Here is a 21,724-nt window from a genome sequence, read left to right on the forward strand (position 1 = left end):
CTGCAACGGGAGAGGCCACAACAGTGAGAGCCCGCGTACCGCAAAAAAAAAAAAAAAAAAAAATTAAACTGTTAGGAAAATTTGTAAAGATTTCTTTTTCAGAACCTCACGTGAACTTCTATATGCAAAAGGTGAATGGCTTTTGGAAGAAATGTCTGGGGAAATAATTGTTTGTGTGTGTGTGAAGACATAATCTTTAACTGTGAATTGTAGCACATTATTTAGGGTAACATGAATTAAAACCACTAGTCTATAAAAGTAATATTCAGGCATATGTCTTTAAATATTTTTTCACTAGCAACCAATAGACTCCTTGAGCTAATCCTCAGAATAAGAGATATGATATACTCTTAAACCCTAAAACTCAGACTAAAAAAGTAGCAGCCTCATAGAGAAGAAATTTAATCTTTGCATCTATTAAATGATAGAACTTAAAAAAAATAATTTCCCACCCAATTTCAATCAGAAAAGATAGTAAGCTTTTATTTGGACAATGGCAAGATCCTAGAGTAGTGGTTCTTAGCCTTGGCAACACATTACAGTCACCTGCAGAGCTTTTACAAAGGAGCCCACCCAGACCAGTTATATCAGAATCTCCAGAGGGGTAGGAGGCATCAGTATTCTTTTACAGGTTCCCTAGGTGATTCTCATGTGCATCCAAGTTGAGATCCACTGCTTTACAGCAGACTGGAAAAAAATTTTTAAGCCATCTCTTTTGCATAACAGACCATGGAAAGGATAAAGCCCACATACTGAACCAAATGAGAGTGTTAACAGTAAATTCCAAGTAGAAAATTGGCTTACCAAGCAGCAAAAAAAAAAGAAAACAAAGGAAACATAGAAGTAAGCTCTCTGTGACTGAATTATCTGTCTTTCAGAGGAGGAACATTTCTTAATTTATTTTATGGATATTAGAAAACTGCTGGTCTAATTTCACACTGCAGAGCTCTAAACAACAGTACATATCTTAATTAGAAGCACAGAACAGAGAGATTTATGTAGTCTAGGGGGAAAAATTTTGTTTTGAAAAATATACAATAGTATGAAGAAAAAGAAATTTTTTATCAGTACGATTCACTTAAAAATAGTTTTTAATGATGTTTGTATGGATTATTGTACATAACATGGTAGTCATTTTTACTTAAATTCCTCACACTCTTTGTACTTAAATTTGGAAAAGGTGATTACCATCATCATAGAACTATTTAATTCATTAACTTTGTCAAAAATGTGGTGACAACACAACTTACTCTTTCCTTACCTTTGTATTCAAGCAGATGTTTTAGCTTTTCAGCTGTATGGATTTGATAATGCTTTCTGAGTATGGCAGTAATTTCAAGATATCTTACTCAGAAAAGGTCACTTGAATTTTTTTAACCAAATTAATCAAAAACACATAAGCAGAGCTATTAAACCTTAAAACCTGTTGTCAGGGCTAGGGAAATAAAACCTCACAAAGGTAACTTTTTTCCCATAAAAATTAAAAACTAATTTTGCAGTGATTTAGAGGAGCAGCCAACTGATGGGAAAGTCAAAATGTGACCAACTTTTAATACAGTATAATTTGATAAAAGAAGTATTCAGAAAGCATTATAAATGCATTCAACTGAAAAGCCAAAATATTTAAAAGATATCTCTTCCAAAGAAATGTATGAACTGTGTTAGCTTTCAACCAGATAACCAAGATTTTCTATTTTAGGGATGATTTTTTTTTAAATCTCTTTATTTTAAAGCACACTAAGGAAAACTACAGAGACTAAATATATAGTTTAATGAGCTTTTACTAAGGAAACACCCCTGAACCACACTCAGGTCAAGAAATAGAACTTTGCCAGGCACCAGCAGTAGCGCCACGTACTCTGTTTTGATCTCAACCCTTTCCTGGTGCCCCAAAGTAACCTCTATTGTGACTTTTACACATTTTCTCATATAGTTTTTATCACCTAAATGTGCATCCTGCAAAACTGTAGTTTACTATTATCTATTTAAAACATGTTAATGTGTCTTTTAACTCTCTTTTAATCTGCAAGTTCCCACTCCATCCCTTTTTTTTAAATTAAAATTTATCTGTTGAAACTGCAGTGTCCCACAGTCTGGATTTTGTTGTTCCATCATCATGGTATGGTTCAACAAGTTTCTTTTTCTTTTGAAAATTCTGCAAGTTAGTAGTCAGTTTTGTCAAGACTGTGTGCAAAGGAGTGCTTTTTAATCAGAAGGCACATAATATCAGGTTCTCTTTCTCTCTTTTGGTTGTCTCTCTTTTTTGATTTTAGCAGCTGTTGATGCTTAATGCCTAGATCCAGTAATTCATGACGGTTGCAAAATGGTGATATGTAATGATATTTTTTTTTTTTATTAATTGTGATATTTTTATAATGAGACACTTCTACTCATCTCCTACTTGTTTTCCCAGTGACTGGATTCATATAGTATAATCAGGATAAGCATCTGTTTCTTTTATTTACTAGTTTTCAAGATTGAATTGGTTCCCTATCACTCCCTGAAGGTAACCAATTAGTTTTTGTTTTTTTAATAGCATTATTAATTCATGGATTTAAACATACTTGACTTAATGGGTTTCATAAATTGTAATTGTTATCCTTTAGAAAGCTCAGATTCTTAACTTTGGGCAGTGGGAACCTCCTCAAGTTGGCTCCTCTTCTTGTCATGACCTCAGTAGTCTTGGGTAGCTTCCCTCTGGTGTAACAATACGGTCCATGCTTTCTTGTACATTTCCTGCTGCAAACCTGGAATTATCGGTTTCTTCAGTAAGGTCTGGTTTCTGAATCACTGAAGAAATCAAAAAGCAAATCAAAAAATGAAATGAGACATTTTTTGAGGCAAATGAAAAAGAAAACACGATGATCTAAAACCTATGGGATGCAGCAAAAGCAGTTCTGAGAGGGAAATTTATAGCGATACAAGCTTGCCGCAGGAAACCAGAAAGATCTCAAGTAAACAACCAAACTTTACTCCTAAAGCAAGTAGAGAAAGAACAAACAAAACCCAAAGTTAGTAGAAGGAAAGAAATCATAAAGGTCAGGGCAAAAATAAATGAAATAGAGACTAAAAAAAAAAGAAAAGATCAATGACACTAAAAGCTAGTTCTTTTAAATGATATGCAAAATTGATAAACCTTTAGACAGACTCATCAAGAAGAAAAGGGAGGGGCTTCCCTGGTGGCGCAGTGGTTGAGAATCAGCCTGCCGATGCAGGGGACACGGGTTCGAGCCCTGGTCTGGGAAGTTCCCACATGCCGCGGAGCAACTAGCCCCGTGAGCCACAATTACTGAGCCTGCGCGTCTGGAGCGTGTGCTTCGCAGCAAGAGAGGCCGCGATAGTGAGAGGCCCGCGCACTGCAATGAAGAGTGGCCCCCGCTTGCCACAACTAGAGAAAGCCCTCACACAGAAACGAGGAGCCAACACAGCCATAAATAAATAAACAAATAAATAAATAAAATTTGGAAAAAAAAAGGCAAAATTCCTTAAAAAAAAAAAAATGCTCATAAAAAAAGAAAAAAAGGGAGACAGTCCAAATCAATAAAATCAGAAACGAAAAAGGAGAAGTTATAATAGACACCACAGAAACACAAAGGATTATAAGAGACTACTATGAAGAACTACATGCCACTAAACTGGTACATTCTAGAAGAAATGGACAAATTCTTAGAAAGGTACAATCTCTCAAGACTAAACCAGGAAGAAATAGAAAATATGAACAGACCAATTACCAGTACTGAAATTGAATCAGTAATTTAAAAACTCCCAACAAACAAAAGTCCAGGACCAGGTGGCTTCATAGGTGAATTCTACCAAACATTTAGAGAAGAGTTAACACCTATCGTCCTGAAACTATTCTAAAATATTGCAGAGGACAGAACACTTCAGAACCTTTTCTATGAGGACACCATCACCCTGTTACCGAAACCAAAGATATCATGAAAAGAATTACAGGCCAGTATCACTGATGAACATAGATGCAAAAATCCTCAACAAAATACTAGCAAACTGACTCCAACAATACATTAAAAGGATCATACACCTTGATCAAGTGGAATTTATCCCAGGGATGCAAGGATTTTTCAATATTCACAAATCAATCAGTGTGATACACCACATTACCAAATTGAAGAATAAAAACAATATGATCATCTCAATAGATGCAGAAAAAGCTTTTGATAAAATTCAACATCTATGATAACTCTTCAGAAAGTGGGTATGGAGGGAACATACCTTAGCGTAATAAGAGCCATATATGACAAACGCACATCTAACATCCTACTCAATGGTGAAATTCTGAAAGCATTCCTTCTAAGATCAGGAACAAGACAAGGATGCCCACTCGGTCCACTTTTATTCAACATAGTTTGGGAAGTCCTAGCCACAGCAATCAGAGAAAAAAAAGAAAAGGGATCCAAATTGGAAAAGAAGAAGTAAAACTGTCACTGTTTGCAGATGATATGATACTATACATAGAAAAATACTAAAGATGCTACCAGAAAACTAGTAGAGCACACCAATGAATTCGGTAAACTTGCAGGATAAAAAATTAATACACAGAAATCTCTTGCATTCCTATATACTAACAACAAAAGATCAGAAGGAGAAATTAAGGAAGCAGTACCATTTATCATCACATAAAAAAAAGAAAATACCTAGGAATAAACCTATCTAAGGAGGCAAAAAACCTGTACTCAGAAAACTTAAAGATACTGATGAAAGAAATCAAAGATGACACAAACAGGTGGAGAGATATACCATGTTCTTGGGTTGGAAGAATCAACAGTGTCAAAATGACTGTGGTACCCCAAGTAATCTACAGTTTCAACACAATCCCTGTCAAATTACCAATAGCATTTTTCACAGAATCAGATCAAAAAATTTTTACAATTTGTATGGAAACAGAAAAAAATACGAATAGCCAAAGCAATCTTGAGAAAGAAAAGCAGAGCTGGAGGAATCAGTCTCCCTGACTTCAGACTACAAAGCTACAGTAATCAAAACAGTATGGTGCTGGCACAAAAACAGACATATAGATCAATGGAACAGAATAGAACACCCAGAGATAAGCCCACCCACCTATGGTCACCTAATCTATGACAAAGCAGGCAAGGATATACAATAGAGGAAGGAAAGTCTCTTCAGTAAGTGGTGCTAGGAAAACTAGACAGCTACATTGAAAAGAATGAAATTAGAACACTTTCTAACACCATACACACACACACCTCAAAATGGACTAAAGTCCTAAATGTAAGACTGGACACTATAAAACTCTTAGAGAAAAACATAGGCAGAGCACTCTTTGACATAAATTGCAGCAATATCCTTTTGGATCCACCTCCTAGAGCAATGAATGTAAAAATAAACAAGTGGCACCTAATTAAACTTAAAAGATTTTGCATAGCAAAGGAAACCATTAAAAAAATGAAAAGACAACCAGCGTACTGGGATAAAATATTTGCACACAATGCTACCGGCAAGGGATTAATTTCCAAATTATACAAACAGCTCATTCATACAGTTTAATATCAAGAAAACAACCCAATCAAAAAATGGGCAGAAGACCTAAATAGATATTTCTCCAAAGAAGACATACAGATGGCCAATAGACACATGAAAAGATACTCAACATCACTAATTATTAGAGAAATGCAAATGAAAACTACAATGAGGTGTGACGTTACACCAGTCAGAATGGCCATCATCAAAAAATCTATAAACAATAAATGCTGGAGAGGGTGTGGAGAAAAGGGAACTCTCCTGCACTGTTGGTGGGAATATAAATTGATACAGCCACTATGGAGAACAGTATGGAGGTTCCTTAAAAAACTAGAGTTAGCATATGATCTTGCAATCCTACTACTGGTTACATCCAGAGAAACTAATTTGAAAAGATACGTGTACCCCAATGTTCACAAGAGCGCTGTTTACAATTGCTAAGACATGGAAGCTACCTAAGTGTCCATCGACAGATGAATGGATAAACAAGTTGTGGTATATATATATATTTGTGTTTATATATATATAATGGAATATTATTCAGCCATAAAAAGGAATGAAACCATTTGCAACAATGTGGAGAGACTCGGATAGACCTAGAGAATAGTGTGCTTAGTGGAATAAGTCAGACAAAGAAAGACAATACTCTGTATTAACACTTATATGTGGAATCTAATAAATAAAACAGATTAATATTACAAAACAGAAGCAGACTTACAGATACAGAAAACAAACTAGTGGTTACCAGTGAGGAGAGGGATGGGGGAAGGGCAAAATAGGAGTAGGGTATTAAATAGGGAAATGCAGCCATTATTTTGTAATAACTTTAAATGGAGTCTAATCTATAAAAATATTGAATCACAAATATAATATTGTTAATCAACTATACTTCAATAAATATATAGTGTTACCTTTCTTTTTTTAATCAGAATTTGGTATTAAATCTGACCTTTGCTAGCTTTTTAGAGATATCAGGGATTGGCAGTAGAGGAGAAGGCGTATAAGGGGTCCATGGTCTTACTTCCTTTTTAACCCCTTTCTCTTGGTGAAACTACAGAACCTATTGGGAAGAGTCTTACATACTTTTGGAACTGAGGAAGCCTGGGACCCTTCTTCCTGCACCTTGGGGCTAACCTGTTCTATGCCAAGACTGCTGTCTTGCTTGGCCCCTCCTTTTAGGCTGTCCCTGTGTGAGTTCAGGTCCTATTCAGTGTCACCTGGCCTCCCAGTTTTCTGCCCTAGGGCTTCCTTTACAAATCTCTAAGCTTTCTGAAAGTATGATAATTCAACCACCATTATAGTGTGAGGTTTTTTAAAAATTTTATATATTTTTTAAAAAGCTCTTACCAGCATAGTTTTTGGCTAGCTGCCTACACAGCATACACAAAAAAGTGTAAAATAGATGAGACAGTTTATTTTTTTAAGCTTATAGTCAAAATGATGACATATGATCAAAAATTAGAAGTAAATAAAAGGCCAAACGAATGTCACACATTGGCCAAGTTGGAGTGGGGAAGAGGGTATGGAAGTGAGATCTAAGGAAGGAAGGATGCTGCCCAGCTGGAAGAAGTTCAGAAACTGAAATAGCATTTGGTCTAATTCTTCAAGAGTGAGTATTGTTGGTAGGAAATACTGAGTCTGTGTGGGTGAAGAGTGTGGATTTCAAGTAAATCAGCGGTCCCCAACCTTTCTGGCACCAGGGACGGGTTTCATGGAAAACAGTATTTCCATGGACCAGATGGGGGGGTGGTGTGGGGATAGTTTTGGGATGATTCAAGAGCATTACATTTATTGTGCACTTATTTCTATTATTATTACATTGCAGTATATAATGAAATAATTATACAACTCACCATAATGCAGAATCAGTGGGAGCCCTGAGCTTGTTTTCCTGCAACTAGATGGTCCCATCTGGGGGTGATGGGAGACAGTGGCACACGAAGTGTGTTGCTATGTCCAGGCTACTCTGTAATCTCGTTTTGGTTGCTGTCACTGCAGAAAACCCTGCTTCACAAAGATAGGATATTAGAAATGGAAGCAGGCTTTTCAGTGCTTTTGTGGTAATCTCAGGCTATTCCACCTTGACTTTAATCCAGAACGTATGGAGATTTGAAGTTGTCTCAAACATACTTTTAAGGCCGCCATCATTTGCGATCTCAAGTAGTTTGATCCTCTTCTAGCACGGACAAGGTCAGTTCACCTGGCTTATTCACAAATGGGTCAAGGATCCATTCCTGCCCAGTTCGGGGGTCTTGTGTGGTTGGGAAGTAATGCTCAAACTCTTTTGAAAGCTGAGATAGGTGATCATGCACCCACTGGGAGAAAGAAGTCCCTGGGCTCCGTCTCTTTCCAAATCTCTGCTAATGCTTGAAACATGTGAAAAATCCCAGTGTTCACTCGTTGCCCCTATAAATCCAGTTTGGCTTTGAATGCGGCCACATTATCTGCAGACTTGAATACAGTTGTCGTTCTCCCCTGAAGTGACAGATTGAGTTCATTGAGCAGGCTGAATATGTCACACAAGTAAGCAAGTTTTGCGACCCATTCTGTGTCACTAAAGTGTGCTGCCAGTGGTGACTGTTTTTCTAAAAGAAATCTCTGGAGCGGCTCTCATAACTCAGAAACTCTGGCCAGTGATCTACCTTTAGAAGCCGTCTCACTTCTGTGTATGAGAGAAGATGTGTGCTCTGCATCCATCTCCTTACAGAGCTGCATGAACAGATGTGGGTTAAGGGCATGTACTTTAATGTGGTTGATAATTTTAATCACATCCTGCAAAATGTTAAGTTCAGGTGACATTTTCCGGCTAGGCAGCATTTCTCTATGGATGACACAGTGCGTAGACTCACATTCAGAAGTGACCTCTTTGACCCGAGTAGTGAAACCAGAAAGCCGTCCAGTCATGGCAGCTGCTCCAACCGTGCATATACCGACACAAAATGACCAATTCAGTTTTCCTGATATGTAATCATTCAAAGACTTGAATAGTTCTGCCGCTGTGGTATTGGTTGGCAACAAAAGTGCACATAGCATATTCTCATGCACATCCTCCTGAAAAATATATTGCACAAAAACAAGCATTGTTGCCTTGTTGTCAGCATTGGTAGACTCATCAACCTGGATTGCGTACCACGGTGACTCATTACTTCTCTCTAACAATTGCGCCTTAATATGCTCTGCTATTTCATCAATTCGTCTGTTACGGTGCTAGCCAAAAGAGGAACACGTGCCACCTTTTGAACTGCAGCCTCTCTTAAAAGTTCACAATAGATGTCCTTAGCAGCAGGCAGGATCAACTTCTTCACCAATAGTAAAGGGCTTCTTAGCTTTAGCAATGTGGTTAGCCGCTAAGAATGATGCTCTCAGTGCAGACACATTTGATGAAATGGTGGCCTTCAATAATTGCTTCTGTTCTTTGTGTTCACGTTTTTTTCTTTTGAAAAGCTCCAAAGGCTTGTCTTTTAATGCAGGGTGCTTGGTCTCCATGTGGCGAAGCAGTTTTGAAGGTTTCATGGCTTTGTTGGATAGCCGGTTGCCACATATTATACAAAGCAGGCTTGGAGAGTGTGAATCACCTGTTGCAATCAACCCATTAATTTAAGTAGGACTCTTGGTATTTTCTTTTAAATGCAGCTTTCTTTTTGTTGGCAGTCTTAGAGTCTTCTGCTGTCTTATCATTTGGTCTTTCCTCCTTTTCAAAGAAGCTCTCCAGCGACATTTGTTTTTTTACTCATTTTGGCTAAGGTTAGCTTGTGGGCTTACCAAAACTGTGACTGAGACAAGTGCTCAGTACGGGAAAGAGGCGCAGACAGAAGTGGTAAATAAAATAATGGGCAGGCCATGTGCAGACTAAAATAAATGTCGGATTCTGACTTAAAGCCTGCCACCAGATGCAGCTGTACAATTGAAGTACATCAACTCACTTGCCACTATAAAGCCTGCCACCAGATGCAGCTTAATTATCACTTGCCACTCACTGATAGGGTTTTGATATGTGTCTGCAAGCAATTGATTTATTATGGTCTCTGCTAATGATAATCTGTATTTGCAGCCTCTCCCCAGCGCTAGCATCACTGCCTCATCTCCACCTCAGACCATCAGGCATTAGATTCTCATAAGGAGCGTGCTACTTAGATCCCTCACATGTGCAGTTCACAGTAGGGTTCACGCTCCTATGAGCATCTAATGCCGCCGCTGATCTGACAGGAGGCGGAGCTCAGGTGGTAATGTGAGCGTTGGGGAGCTGCTGTAAATACAGGTGAAGCTGCGATCGCTTGCCTGCTGCTCACCTCCTGCTGTGTGGCCCAGATCCCTCACAGGCCACGGACTGGTACCGGCCTGTGGCCTGGGGGTTGGGGACCCCTGAGGTAAAGGACATGAGTGAAGCTGTTGAAAGATAAGCTGAGGCATAGTAAAAGTTTTCAGAGTTTGAGTAAATCGATTCTGGTGGGGCAGTGCCAAACTGGAAGTGGTTAGGAACATCCTACTGATATGAGGCAGGGAAAAGACTGACAGTGAAAGTGCAGAAGCAAAGAAAGGAAATTATTTGATTGGCTATAGTTTAAAGCCTAATTGGCTGTTGTAATGGTTATCCTTAGTGTTTTGATTTTGTAACTTTGAGGCATTTACAGGTTTAGGTTTTGGTTTGCTTACAGAGGTTGCAATGGAATTCGGGCCTCATCAGTTGAACAGCCTCCTTGTTTAATTTAACAAGTTACAGAGCTGGGAAAATGCGGCTTTAGTTTGACCTCAGAGTAGAGTAATGAAGGGAGACTGTCGGAGATAACACTAGAATTTGCGAGTCAGATCTTGTCCCTCCTTATGGCTTCTCATCTTGTTTAGAGGAAAAGCCAAAGTCCCTATAATGGCCTACAAGCCACTTCACAATCTTCTCCCTCCCCCAATTCCCAGTGTTTTCTTCCTTGCTCCCTTTTATCTAGCCATGTTGGTCTCCCATTGTTCCTTCATCAGGCCAAGAGTGCTACCTTAGGATGTTTGCTTCCTCTGCCTGGAGCCTTCTTCTCCCAGGTGGCTGCATGGCTTACCCTTCACTTATTTTAGGTCAACTTTATCAGAGAGGCCTGTCCTGACTTCTATTACCTCCCCTTCCCATTCCTGTTACTTTGCTTTATTTTTCTTCATAGTACTTAGGAAATACATATATAGGATCACTAACATCCTATGTATGTTTGTTTGTGAATTGTTACTTTGTATTCAGCCATTAGCGTGTATGTTCTCTGAGGGTGAGGACTTACTGCTGTATCCCCAGCAGTGCCAGGACCAGTGCCTGGCATGTAGCTCATACTCAAGCATATATTAGACAAAAAAGAAAAACAAGAGCAGGAAAGTGAGTGTGAGGGAGGGAAGGGCTTGGATATGGATCCTATATTGTTTTGCATACCAGGCAGGGGAATAAAAATTTAATTTATTCGTTAGTGGTAGCTATTAAAGGGTTTGAACAGGGGAATGATAGCAAAAACATTTAGTTTTGGAAGGTTAGTTTGGTAATGATGTGTAGGATGGATTTTTAAAAAGAGTCACATCAACCCCCTTTCCCTCGCCAAGTCAGTACCATGTAACATAGCTGTATGTGCTTTAAAAAAAGAAAAAAAATTTTTTGAAATAGTTTGACTCTCAAGAAACTGCTAATGTAATTGCCAAAACAGGCTAAAAGCAAATTCCCTTCCTGTACCTCTTCCCCTTGTTTGCCCCAATGATGGTATCTTACATTACTGCAGTACATTGTCAAATCCTGGAACAAGACCTTGGTATAATACTATTAACTCAGGTACTGGCCTTAGTTGGATTTCATCGGATTTTACATGCACTTGTGTATGTGTGTGTGTGTGCGTGCGCACATGCATAGTTCTGTGAAATTTTATCTCGTGTAGAAATGTGCTTTTTAATGTTTCTAAATTTTGAAGTTTTCGACAGAGTGTTAGAAACTATCTTTGATACCACTCTCCAGGTTTTTGTCTTCCCACATTTACATATGAATAAAGTGAATGGCCTGTTTTATTTCTTTGTTCTTCTGCTGTGGTGTTTCTTTGTAGCCTTTCCTTTCTGCACCAGAAATGCTTTTTAAATTTTGCCTCTCCAGTATTGCAAATCGTATTACCTACCAGGTCTTTTTCTTTTTTTTTTAATTTTAAAACTAGTGCATTACCTTCTTATTTCTTTCTATTGGTCATTTATCTACTTAACAACCCTTCATATCTTTTCTGACAGTAAAATATTTCTACAGGACTGTTAACAGGGTTCTAAAGTTTTTCCTTTGCCTACCCTGCCCAACTAATTAGAAATATATTTCTGGTAAGTAATTTACCAATAATTTCAGAATTGGGAGGGGTAGTGGGTTGGAAGGAGATTGACTAAATTGTTTAAGCCCTTTATTCATCCTTTTAAAAATCAAACTTTTAATGTCTTTAGATATTCTGCTAGCCATATTATTTTACTAAAAGCCCACTTCATTAGTTTTTATATATCATGGGAAATATTTGTCTTTATGTTATTTACAGACTTCCTAAAACAAAGTGTTTAAGTTAAAATTTTGTAGTTTAATTTCTGCAGCTGTCCTACATATGTGCTATATATATTTATATGTGTTCTATATGAGATATACGCATAGCTGCTTATATGTTGCTGATACTTAAGGTGACAGTTGATGGTATTCAGTAGGATTCTAGATTAATATGCAGGGCTATGTGTGACAGCTGAAGAAAAACCAAGGTCTATATGAACATACTTGATACATTTCTTACAGGTTCTGAGTTCTGTACGCACGGAATGGGATCCACTGGATGTTCGCTTTGGCACCAAACAGCCTTATCAGGTGTTGACAGTGGAGTGCTCCATCAATGTAGACAAAGAGCCCATGGCTGACAGTTGCATCTATGAATGTGTTCGGCACAAAATCCAGTGTGTATCAGTCACCAGAATACCACTAAGATCGAAGGCCATTAGCTGTTGCAGGAATGTTACTGAAGACAAACTGATTCTGGGCTGTGAAGATTCTTCAGTAATTCTTTATGAAACTCACCGTAGAGTGACTGTCTTAGCTCAGGCTGAAGTTCTGCCTTCATTAATAAGCTGCCACCCAAGTGGTGCCATTCTGCTAGTTGGCAGTAACCAAGGGGAGCTGCAAATTTTTGATATGGCTCTTTCTCCTATTAACATCCAGCTTTTGGCTGAAGACCGCTCACCTAGGGAGACTCTACAATTCAAAAAATTCTTTGATGTTTCTAGCAGTCTTGTTCAAATGCAGTGGATAGCTCCGCAGGTTGTTTCTAAGAAGCCTGAAAGTGGGGACATCTATGATCTCCTCTTCCTCAAGTTTGACAGAGGACCTTTGGGTGTGCTTCTGTTTAAACTTGGTAAGTCAAGGAAGTTGGTGAGTAAATAAATTTTTTATGATGGTGACAATATAACTAAGACAATAAAACTATTCTTGGAATGTAGATTTTCTGTTTGTCATTCCATCAATGTGCTTGCCTTTCAAACATTTCATATAGTTTCCTTAAGAAAGCTTTGTGGATGATTTTCTAAATGTCAAGGTACATTATATATTGAAGAATTTTGAAATTGCATTAATTTTCCATTGTGATGAATAAAAAGACTGAATTAGCCACATTTGCTGCTTTCCAAAATAAACTGTCTATTAAAAAAATTCCTTAAGAAATAGTACACATGAGAATATATTAAAAGTATGTCCATTACAAAATTCTGTAATACTTTTCTATTAAAATTATTTTAGATTATAGGTGTCCATTTCTTCCCAGATTGGAAATGTGTAAAGCAAGTGTTTTAAAAAAGAGAAAGGAAATATTTAGTTAGCATTTACTAAAGATTTTAGATTAAAATATTCAAAAGTATTAATCAATATTTGGAAAAATGTGTATTAATGTATCCCATTTCAACCAGGAAGCTTTAAAGCGGAATTTTATTATTGTGATTTTTTTGCCTTTTGTAGTTTTGCATTACTGGCTATGTCCTGAAATACATGATATCCTTTAGGCAGTTTGTTGGGGTTTTTTTTTAGAGTTGGGTATTTATTTTTAATTTTTTTGGCTGTACGTGGGCTTTCTCTAGTTGTGGAGAGCGGGGGGCTGCTCTTTGTTGCAGTGTGCAGGCTTCTCACTGCAGTGGCTTCTCTTATTGTGGAGCACGGGCTCGGTAGTTGTGGTTCTTGGGCTCTAGAGCGCAGACTCAGTAGTTGTGGCGCACAAGCTTAGTTGCTCCACGGCATGTGGATCTTCCTGGACCAGGGGTCGAACCCGTGTCCCCTGCATTGGCAGGTGGATTCTTACCACTGCACCACCAGGGAAGTCCCTTTAGGCAGTTTTGTATAATTTAACATTCTTGAAAGAACCTCACTTAGGTTTTAAAAAACCGATTTTAATTAATGCACATCACCGCAACTTGAAAACATAGAAAAGTAAATACACTTAAAAACCTCTTATAAGATTTGGCTCTGTTCTAAAAGTTAAGTTTTTAAGACATTGTAGTGTTTGTTAAATAGCTGTCAGTTTACTTTGTTTTTCTATGGATCTACTTCCCCCTGAAATTGAACACATGAAATAAATCTAATGAAAATGACTTGACTAACTTGAAAGATATCAGGGATATAATGTGAGGGCTATGTTCTTTCCACACATTAAAAATGCAGCTAAATCCATTCATAATGTCAGTATTGTCCAAGAAAAATATGTTTGGAATCTCATTTATTATGAGATAATCCAGTTCTACTTTGCCCAACTACACATTTAACAGTGGTATGTCTCTATACTCAACACTTATTAAAGTGGATGTTAGATGTTTTGCATATCTGTTAAAACTCCCTCCCCCCCTCCCTTTTCTCTCTCTCTCAATAACCCAAGTTACCTGTCAAACAGAAGGCTGTCTTCTGACGTATACCTAGCCTTTCTTCAGCCCTGCCTTGTGGGCCTACTCACAACAGCTTTGCAAAAAGCACAGCTTTCTCTTCCTATCTCTAGCACATTTGCCTTCTTACTAAAGTAAACAGGCTCTCAGTGTAGGGATTTAGAGGGCTTCCTGCTAATTGCCAGCTTGTAAACTTAATTGGACTATCTCCCTGGGCACTGTTCCTAAATCAATTAGGCAATGAGTTGGCTGTCACCTCTTTTTCCCAAGTAGGTCTCTTGGAAGAGAATTATCCAATAGAAGTCAAGCATTCAAATGAAAAGGTGATAACTTCTGCAACTGACATTTATCATTTAAATTTTATTTTCAATATGACTGAAGTTTTATAGAATAGGGAAATTTTACAGGCTCTTTAAAGGATCTAAAGATGGAGTTCCCCAGGATTTTTGAAAATGTATTATAAGATTAATGTTTATTACAGATTATTTTTCCTAGGAAGAGTAGATTCCTTGAAACAGTAGATTCCAGCTAACAGATCTTTTTTTTTTTTTTTTTTTAAAGAAAACCCTGTTTAAAGAACAGATTTTTCTTAGGATCTGCTACTAAATACATCCAGAAATTTTAATATACTTCTTGAATTAACACAGTGCTGATTCTGGGCATCCATGTGGAATTTTCATGTATAATTCAAGTTACTGCATATATAAACAGGTAGTTGCCTGTGCAGTTTCCCCACTAGGGAGCATTTATGAGATATTTTTCATATGCTTGTTATGCAAGCCTTTGGAAATTTTGACATGAAAGGTGTAGCTTACAATGTAAGAAGCTGAGATAGATCATGGTTTAAAATAGAATGCTGTCATATGTAAACGTGTCAGTGGCTACTGCCAAGATGCTAAGATTTTTGGAATTTGACTCTTAGAATAGGTCAGTTAGTGTCATGTTGAAAGAAAACTCTGTTGCAAGGCTAGGGCTTCCATTCTAAATCCTTATAATTATCGCACAAATGCACTGTGGTTAAAAGGCCATCACCACTGTTGTAAGAATGCGAAAAACATGTCTTCCTCAGGAGGGAGCTAGAAGTGTCATCCTCCTATGTGGAAGCAATGTGTAAAAAGAATTTCTTTACCTGACAATCATCATTCATATTTCCATATACATATACTGCGATTAAGAGGAGTCCCTAATTACTGAGATATTAAAGCTCTTCCATTCTCATCAGTACATTTTCCAGCCTTCACTGCTGTCTTTGAACTCACATGATCAGCTAGCTCCTTGCCCTCTCAACAGAGAATCTCACCTTTTACTTGTCACTTCATTAATTTTATCTGCTCCCCACCACCCACCCAACGACTTACCTACATGTACATAAATCTTTTCAGTTTCAATTCAGTGGAAAAGGAGCCTTCTTGTCTAAGACTAGTTCCAGCACTGGTTCCACTCTGGATCCCATAACATTCCCTTTGATACCTTTATTCTGTCACCTTCCCCACTCTCCCCATGAATTTTGCTACATCATCAGGTACAGGCCCAAGCCACACCATGAAACAAAGAAACATACATACATCTCTTCTTTAAAATTATTTCCCCTGTTATTAATCAAATGTTCACCTTCCTTTCATAGTCAAACTCATTGAAATAGTAGTGAACACTGAATTTCTCTTCTTCTTCACCTCCCATTCACCCCTCACAGCACCGCCTTCTGGCTCTTTTCTTCAGTGTTCTCCTGGAACTGCTCTTGGAAAGGTCACTAGTGACGTCCTACTTGATACACATATTTCTCTTATGTTACTTGATGACTTTTCAGCATGTGATGGTTGCTGACCACTTTCACCATCATAGAACTCTCATCATACTTGCTTCTATGACTCCAGATGCAACTTTTCGTCACTTTTTAATGCTCTTCTTCTGCCTCCTCATGAAAATATTGAGGCTCTCTAAGGTCCCATTTTTAGCTCTCGTCCCATTTTATACAGATTGAGAGTTTATTTTTGATTTTGGTATCCTATCTCTGACTTCAGCCCAGACCACTCCTCACTCCACATATTAACGTGGCTTGCTGGATACCTCCCCCTGAATGTACACAGGTATACAGATTTATTATGTGCAGATATGAAGTCATAATCTTTTTCCCTGCTTCTTCCTCCTATATTCTCCAATTTGAGGGATGGTACAGTTATTTATACAGACAGAATCCCAAGTCAGAAGTTATCCTAGAATCCTCCCTCACCCCTGATGCCATATCCAATCAGCTACCAAATCCCATCAGTTCTGCCTTTCTAAATACGTACTGTCAAAAACATCTCAGTCTATTCATCCTTGCTGTCATTACCTTAATCTAGATCTTTGCTGTTTTACCATGATCAAGCAGTGGCCCTCTATCTGTAATCCTCTGTCTTCCAATCTTCCCAACCCACCGCTCAATTAATCCCCTGAACTGCCACCAGAGTGCAGATTTGGTCATGGATTCTACAGCCTGAAATCCTTCAGTGGTTAATAAGCCTGTCTGCGTCTCTGGCTTCATCTCCCCAACTGTGCTTCCCTAGTAGCTCCCCAATCACAGCATGTGCTCTCACACTCCTTCTTTCCATAGTGGTGTTGAGTATTCCATCTACCTAGAGTGCTCCCACAGTGCTTCATAACACCTACAAAGTTAGGAAAAGGTTAAAAGTTCAAATGATGATATTAAACAAATAATTAAAGCTAACTTCTTCCCTCTCATAGGATTTTGAAAATCACAGGCAATGTGTGTGCATGTGTGTGTCACTCTATCTAAAAAACAAGTAGTCTGATTTTTCTCATAGAACTTTTGTAAGAAGTATGTGTTCTTTAAAAGAGTTATTTTTAATGAGTTATTTAAATTTTACTTTACCCAAGTGGTAATTGGTGGTAATTTATTGCTGGAAGGATATGTCAAATACTTTATTAGATGCCTAGTCATCTTAAAACTAGATCTTATATCATTTTAGATGGATTGCTGTTCCAGACAGCATTCTGCTTTCTAGAGTGATGTGATGGATTTTTAAATCAAGTTTATTGAGGTATAATTTACATAAAATTAATTGTACCTGTTTTAAAAATGCATAGGTCAATGAGTTTTGGCAAATATGTATATCCTCATGATTACCACCACAATCAAGATGTAAAACAATTCCCTCACCCTCAAAATTCTCTCAGCCCCTTTGCAGTCGATCCCTGCCTCCCTCAAAGCTAAAGTGCATTGATCTGCTCTCTGTTATTACAGATTAGATCTGCTTTTTCTAGAATTTTATAGAAATATACTCAAAAAATAGGTCCTCTTTTGTGTCTTGCTACTTTCACTCAGTAAGTATGGAAGAGTTTGTGAGACTTCCATGGATATCTGTAAATTTTCACTTATATTACTGAGTAGTATTCTATTATATAGATAAATCACAATTTGTGTATCTTTTCACATGTGGATGGACATTTGGGTTGTTTCCACATTTAAGCCAATATTGAAAATGCTATGTACTTTCTTGTACTAGTCTTTGTGTCCACAAAGTATGTACAAACTATGTACAAATGTATGTAAAATAGATGTATGACATCTATTTTAATTCCTCTTAGGAAAAACCTAGGAGTAGAATGGCTGGGCCATATGCTAAGTTTACGATTAACTTAAGAAGAAGCTATTTTGGAGTTCCAGTTACTCCACATCCTCACCAAAACTTGGCATTAATGGTCTTTTTAATTTTAGCCATTGTAGTAGGTGTATAGTGGTGTTAGTTGGCATATCCCTGATGAGCCTTTGGAGCTGGTCATCTTTTATGTGCTTATTTGCCATGTATCTTCTCTGATAAAGTATATCTTCAAATCTTTTGCCCAAGTTTAATTGGATTGTTTATTTATTATTGAGTTGTAAGAGTTTTTATATATTCTGAACAAAAGTCCTTTGTAGGATGCTAGTATTGTGAATATTTTCTTCCATCCTGTAATTTATCTTTTCATTTTATTAACAGTTTTTTAGGTAGCAGAAGTTTTAGTTTTGATGAAAGCCAGTTCTTGGATTTTTTAATTTTATGGCTTATGCTTTTTATGTGCTATCAAAGAAGTTTTTGTCGAACCGTTTTTTCTTCTAGAAATTTTATGGTTTTAGCTTTTACAATTAGGTTTATTGTCTGATACAAGTAATTTTTTGTGTATGGTGTGAGGTATGAGTTGAAATTAATTTTTCAATATGAATATTCAGTTGTTCCAGCAGCAACTGTTGGAAAGACTATCCTTCCTCCATTGAATTCCCTTGATCATATGTGTGTGTTTATCTATGAAAAGACTCTGGGGCTTCCCTGGTGGCGCAGTTGTTCACAGTCCGCCTGCCGATGCAGGGGATGCGGGTTCGTGCCCCGGTCCGGGAAGATCCCACATGCCGCGGAGCGGCTGGGCCCGTAAGCCATGGCCGCTGAGCCTGCGCGTCCGGAGCCTGTGCTCCGCGGCCGGAGAGGCCACAGCAGTGAGAGGCCCGCGTACCGCAAAAAAAAAAAAAAGAAAAAAGACTCTTCTCGTCCACTGATCTCTATGTATATACTTCAGCGAGTACTACACTGTCTTAATTACTGTGGCTTTACAGTAAGTCTTGAAGCCAGGACTATTAGTCCTCCAACTTTGTTCTTTATTTTTTGATGTGGACCATTTTTAAAGTCTTTATTGCATTTGTTACAATATTGGTTCTGTTTTATGTTTTGGTTTTTTGGCCGCGAGGCATGTGGGATCTTAGCTCCCCTACCAGGGATTGAACCCATACCCCCTGCACTGGAAGGCGAAGTCTCAACCACTGGACCACCAGGGAAGTCTCTGTTCTTCTTCTCAAAATTGTTTTGGCTACTCTAGATGTTTTGAATTTCTGTGTAAGTTTTAAAACTGACTTGTCAATTTCTACAAAAACACCTGGTGAGATTTTGATTGAGATTACATTGAATCTATAGATCAATATGGGATGGAATGGCAATTTAACAATATTGAGTCTCCCAATTTATGAACACAACATCTCTGTTTATTCAGGTCTTCTTTAATTTCTCTCAGCAGTGTTTTACAGTTTAAAGTGTAAAGATCTTGTATATAATTTCTTCATGTTTTTGGATGCTATCGTAATTAGTATTTTTAATTACAACTTTTAGTTGTTCATTGGGGTTATATAAAAATAAAATTTTAAAATATTGACCATGTATCCTGCAACCCTGGTAAACTCATTTCTTAGTTGTAGTAACTTTTTATTGTAGATTACTTAGGATTTTCTATGTAGATGACTATGACAACTTCAGTTAAAAGCAAATGTTATATATTCTTATCCAACGTGTATGCCTTTTATTTTGTTTTCTTCCCTATTTTACTAGCTAGGACAGAACAATATTAAACAGAAGTGGCAAGGGAAGATATCCTTGCTTTGTTTCCAATCTTAGGTGGATAGCATTTAATCTTTCACTGTATGTATGATGTTACCGAGGTTGAGGAAGTCCCCTTCCACTCCTAGTCTGCTGATATATATTAGCATAAGTGGATGTTCAATTTTATCAAGTGCTTTTCTGCATGTATTGAAATGATTATATGTTTTTTCTGGTCATATAGTGAATTATGTTGATCAGTTTTCAGATGTTTCAGCAACCTTGCATTTGTGGGATAAATCTCTCTTGTTCATGATGTATTACCTTTTCAATATGTTGCTGGATTTGCTAATATTTTTTAAGGATTTTTGTATCTGTTTATGGGAGATACTGGTTTGCAATTTTCTTTTTCTTTTCCTGTAATGTTTTGTCATTTTTGGTATCAGTGTAATGCTGATATCATTAAATGAATTAGGAAATATTCCCTCCTCTTATATTTTGAGTTGTGTAGAGGTGATACTATTTCTTCTCTTATTGTTTGAGAGAATTCACCAGTGAAGGCATCTGGTTTTGTGTGTGTTTGTATGTGTAAATGTTTTTAAACTGCAAATTCAAATTTAAATAATATAGGATCATTCACGTTGTCTGTTCATTTCTTCTTGAATGAGCTTTGATAATTTGTATCTTTCAAGGAATCTATTTCATTTAAGCTACATTTATTTCTGTAAAGTTAGCATATTATTCACTTATTTTTTAATGTCTGTAGTGCTATAATGATTATTCTTGATATTGATAAATGTATCTTCTCTTTTTTTCCTCAATTTGGCAGAAGTTGGTCAATTTTTTTTTTTTTTTTTTGCGGTACGCGGGCCTCTCACTGTTGTGGCCTCTCCCGTTGGGGAGCACAGGCTCCGGACGTGCAGGCTCAGCAGTCATGGCTCACGGGCCCAGCCGCTCCGCGGCATGTGGGATCTTCCCGGACCGGGGCACGAACCCGTGACCCCTACATCGGCAGGCGGACTCTCAACCACTGCGCCACCAGGGAAGCCCCAGAAGTTGGTCAATTTTACAAATTGTTTCAAAGAACCAGCTTTTGTGTTCATTGACTTTCTCTATTATTTATTTTCATACTTTCATTATCTCCTATTTTATTTTAGGTCTAATTTGCTCTTCTTTCTCTAGGTTCTTAATGTAGAAGCTTGGATTGTTGATTTCAGACCCTTTTTCTTTTGTAATTGAATATTTAATGCTGGTAATTTCCCTCTAAGTAATACTATAACCACAGCTACATCTCACAAATTTTGATGTTATATTTTTGTTTTTATTCATTTCAAAATATTTTCTAATTTGTGTTTTCTTCTTTGACCCATAGGTTATTTAGAACAGTGTTGATTAATTTCTGAATATTTAAAGATTTTCCAGATATATTTCTTTTTTTCCCACTTCCTAGTTATTTTACTACATTTTGCTATTATCTATACCCTTGAGGTTATTTACACTTATTTTATCTGTATGGTAGAAATATTACATAACAGTGTGCAGTGGTGCATCACTTGTTCCATGACATCACATTAGTGCTTGAAATCAGCCATGGTGGGAGTATTTACATCACTTAGATTTACCAGCACACTGAGGATATAAGGGGAATATTTTCTCCCTTGAAAATCTTGGTGTATAAATCCTTAGACACTGAAAGTCATCCAGATATCTTTCTGTTTTGATATCTAATTTAGTTCTATTGTGGTCTGGGAACCTATTCTGTATACTTTCAAAGCATTTAAATTTATTGAGGCTTGTTTTATCTCCCACAATATGCTCCATCTTGGTTGGTGTTATATGTGCACTTAAAAAGAATGTGTATTCTGCTGTTGTTGGGTGAAGCATTGTATAGATGTCAATTAGGTCAAATTTACTGATGTTTTTCAAGTGTTTTCTATACTTACAGATTTTGTTTATAGGTTTTTTTCAACTAATCAGAGAGAAGTGCTGAAATCTCCAATGATAAT

The 21,724-nt window shown here is 37.4% G+C and overlaps 1 protein-coding gene across 4 annotated transcripts in view; it reads left to right on the top strand.

Annotated features, from left to right (window-relative positions):
• Positions 1-21,724, top strand: part of WDPCP (WD repeat containing planar cell polarity effector) — a 392,633-nt gene that overhangs the window by 142,384 nt on the left and 228,525 nt on the right. For all 4 annotated transcript variants that reach the window (XM_029231558.1, XM_029231559.1, XM_029231560.1 and 1 more), the window contains exon 10: positions 12,263-12,872. In XM_029231558.1, coding sequence (XP_029087391.1) covers positions 12,263-12,872 — 610 coding nt within the window. The remainder of the gene's footprint in view (positions 1-12,262; positions 12,873-21,724) is intronic.

This window comes from Monodon monoceros, unplaced genomic scaffold, assembly GCF_005190385.1.
Source record: "Monodon monoceros isolate NGI ecotype Baffin Bay Population unplaced genomic scaffold, NGI_Narwhal_1 Super_Scaffold_19, whole genome shotgun sequence".
NCBI lineage: Eukaryota > Metazoa > Chordata > Mammalia > Artiodactyla > Monodontidae > Monodon > Monodon monoceros.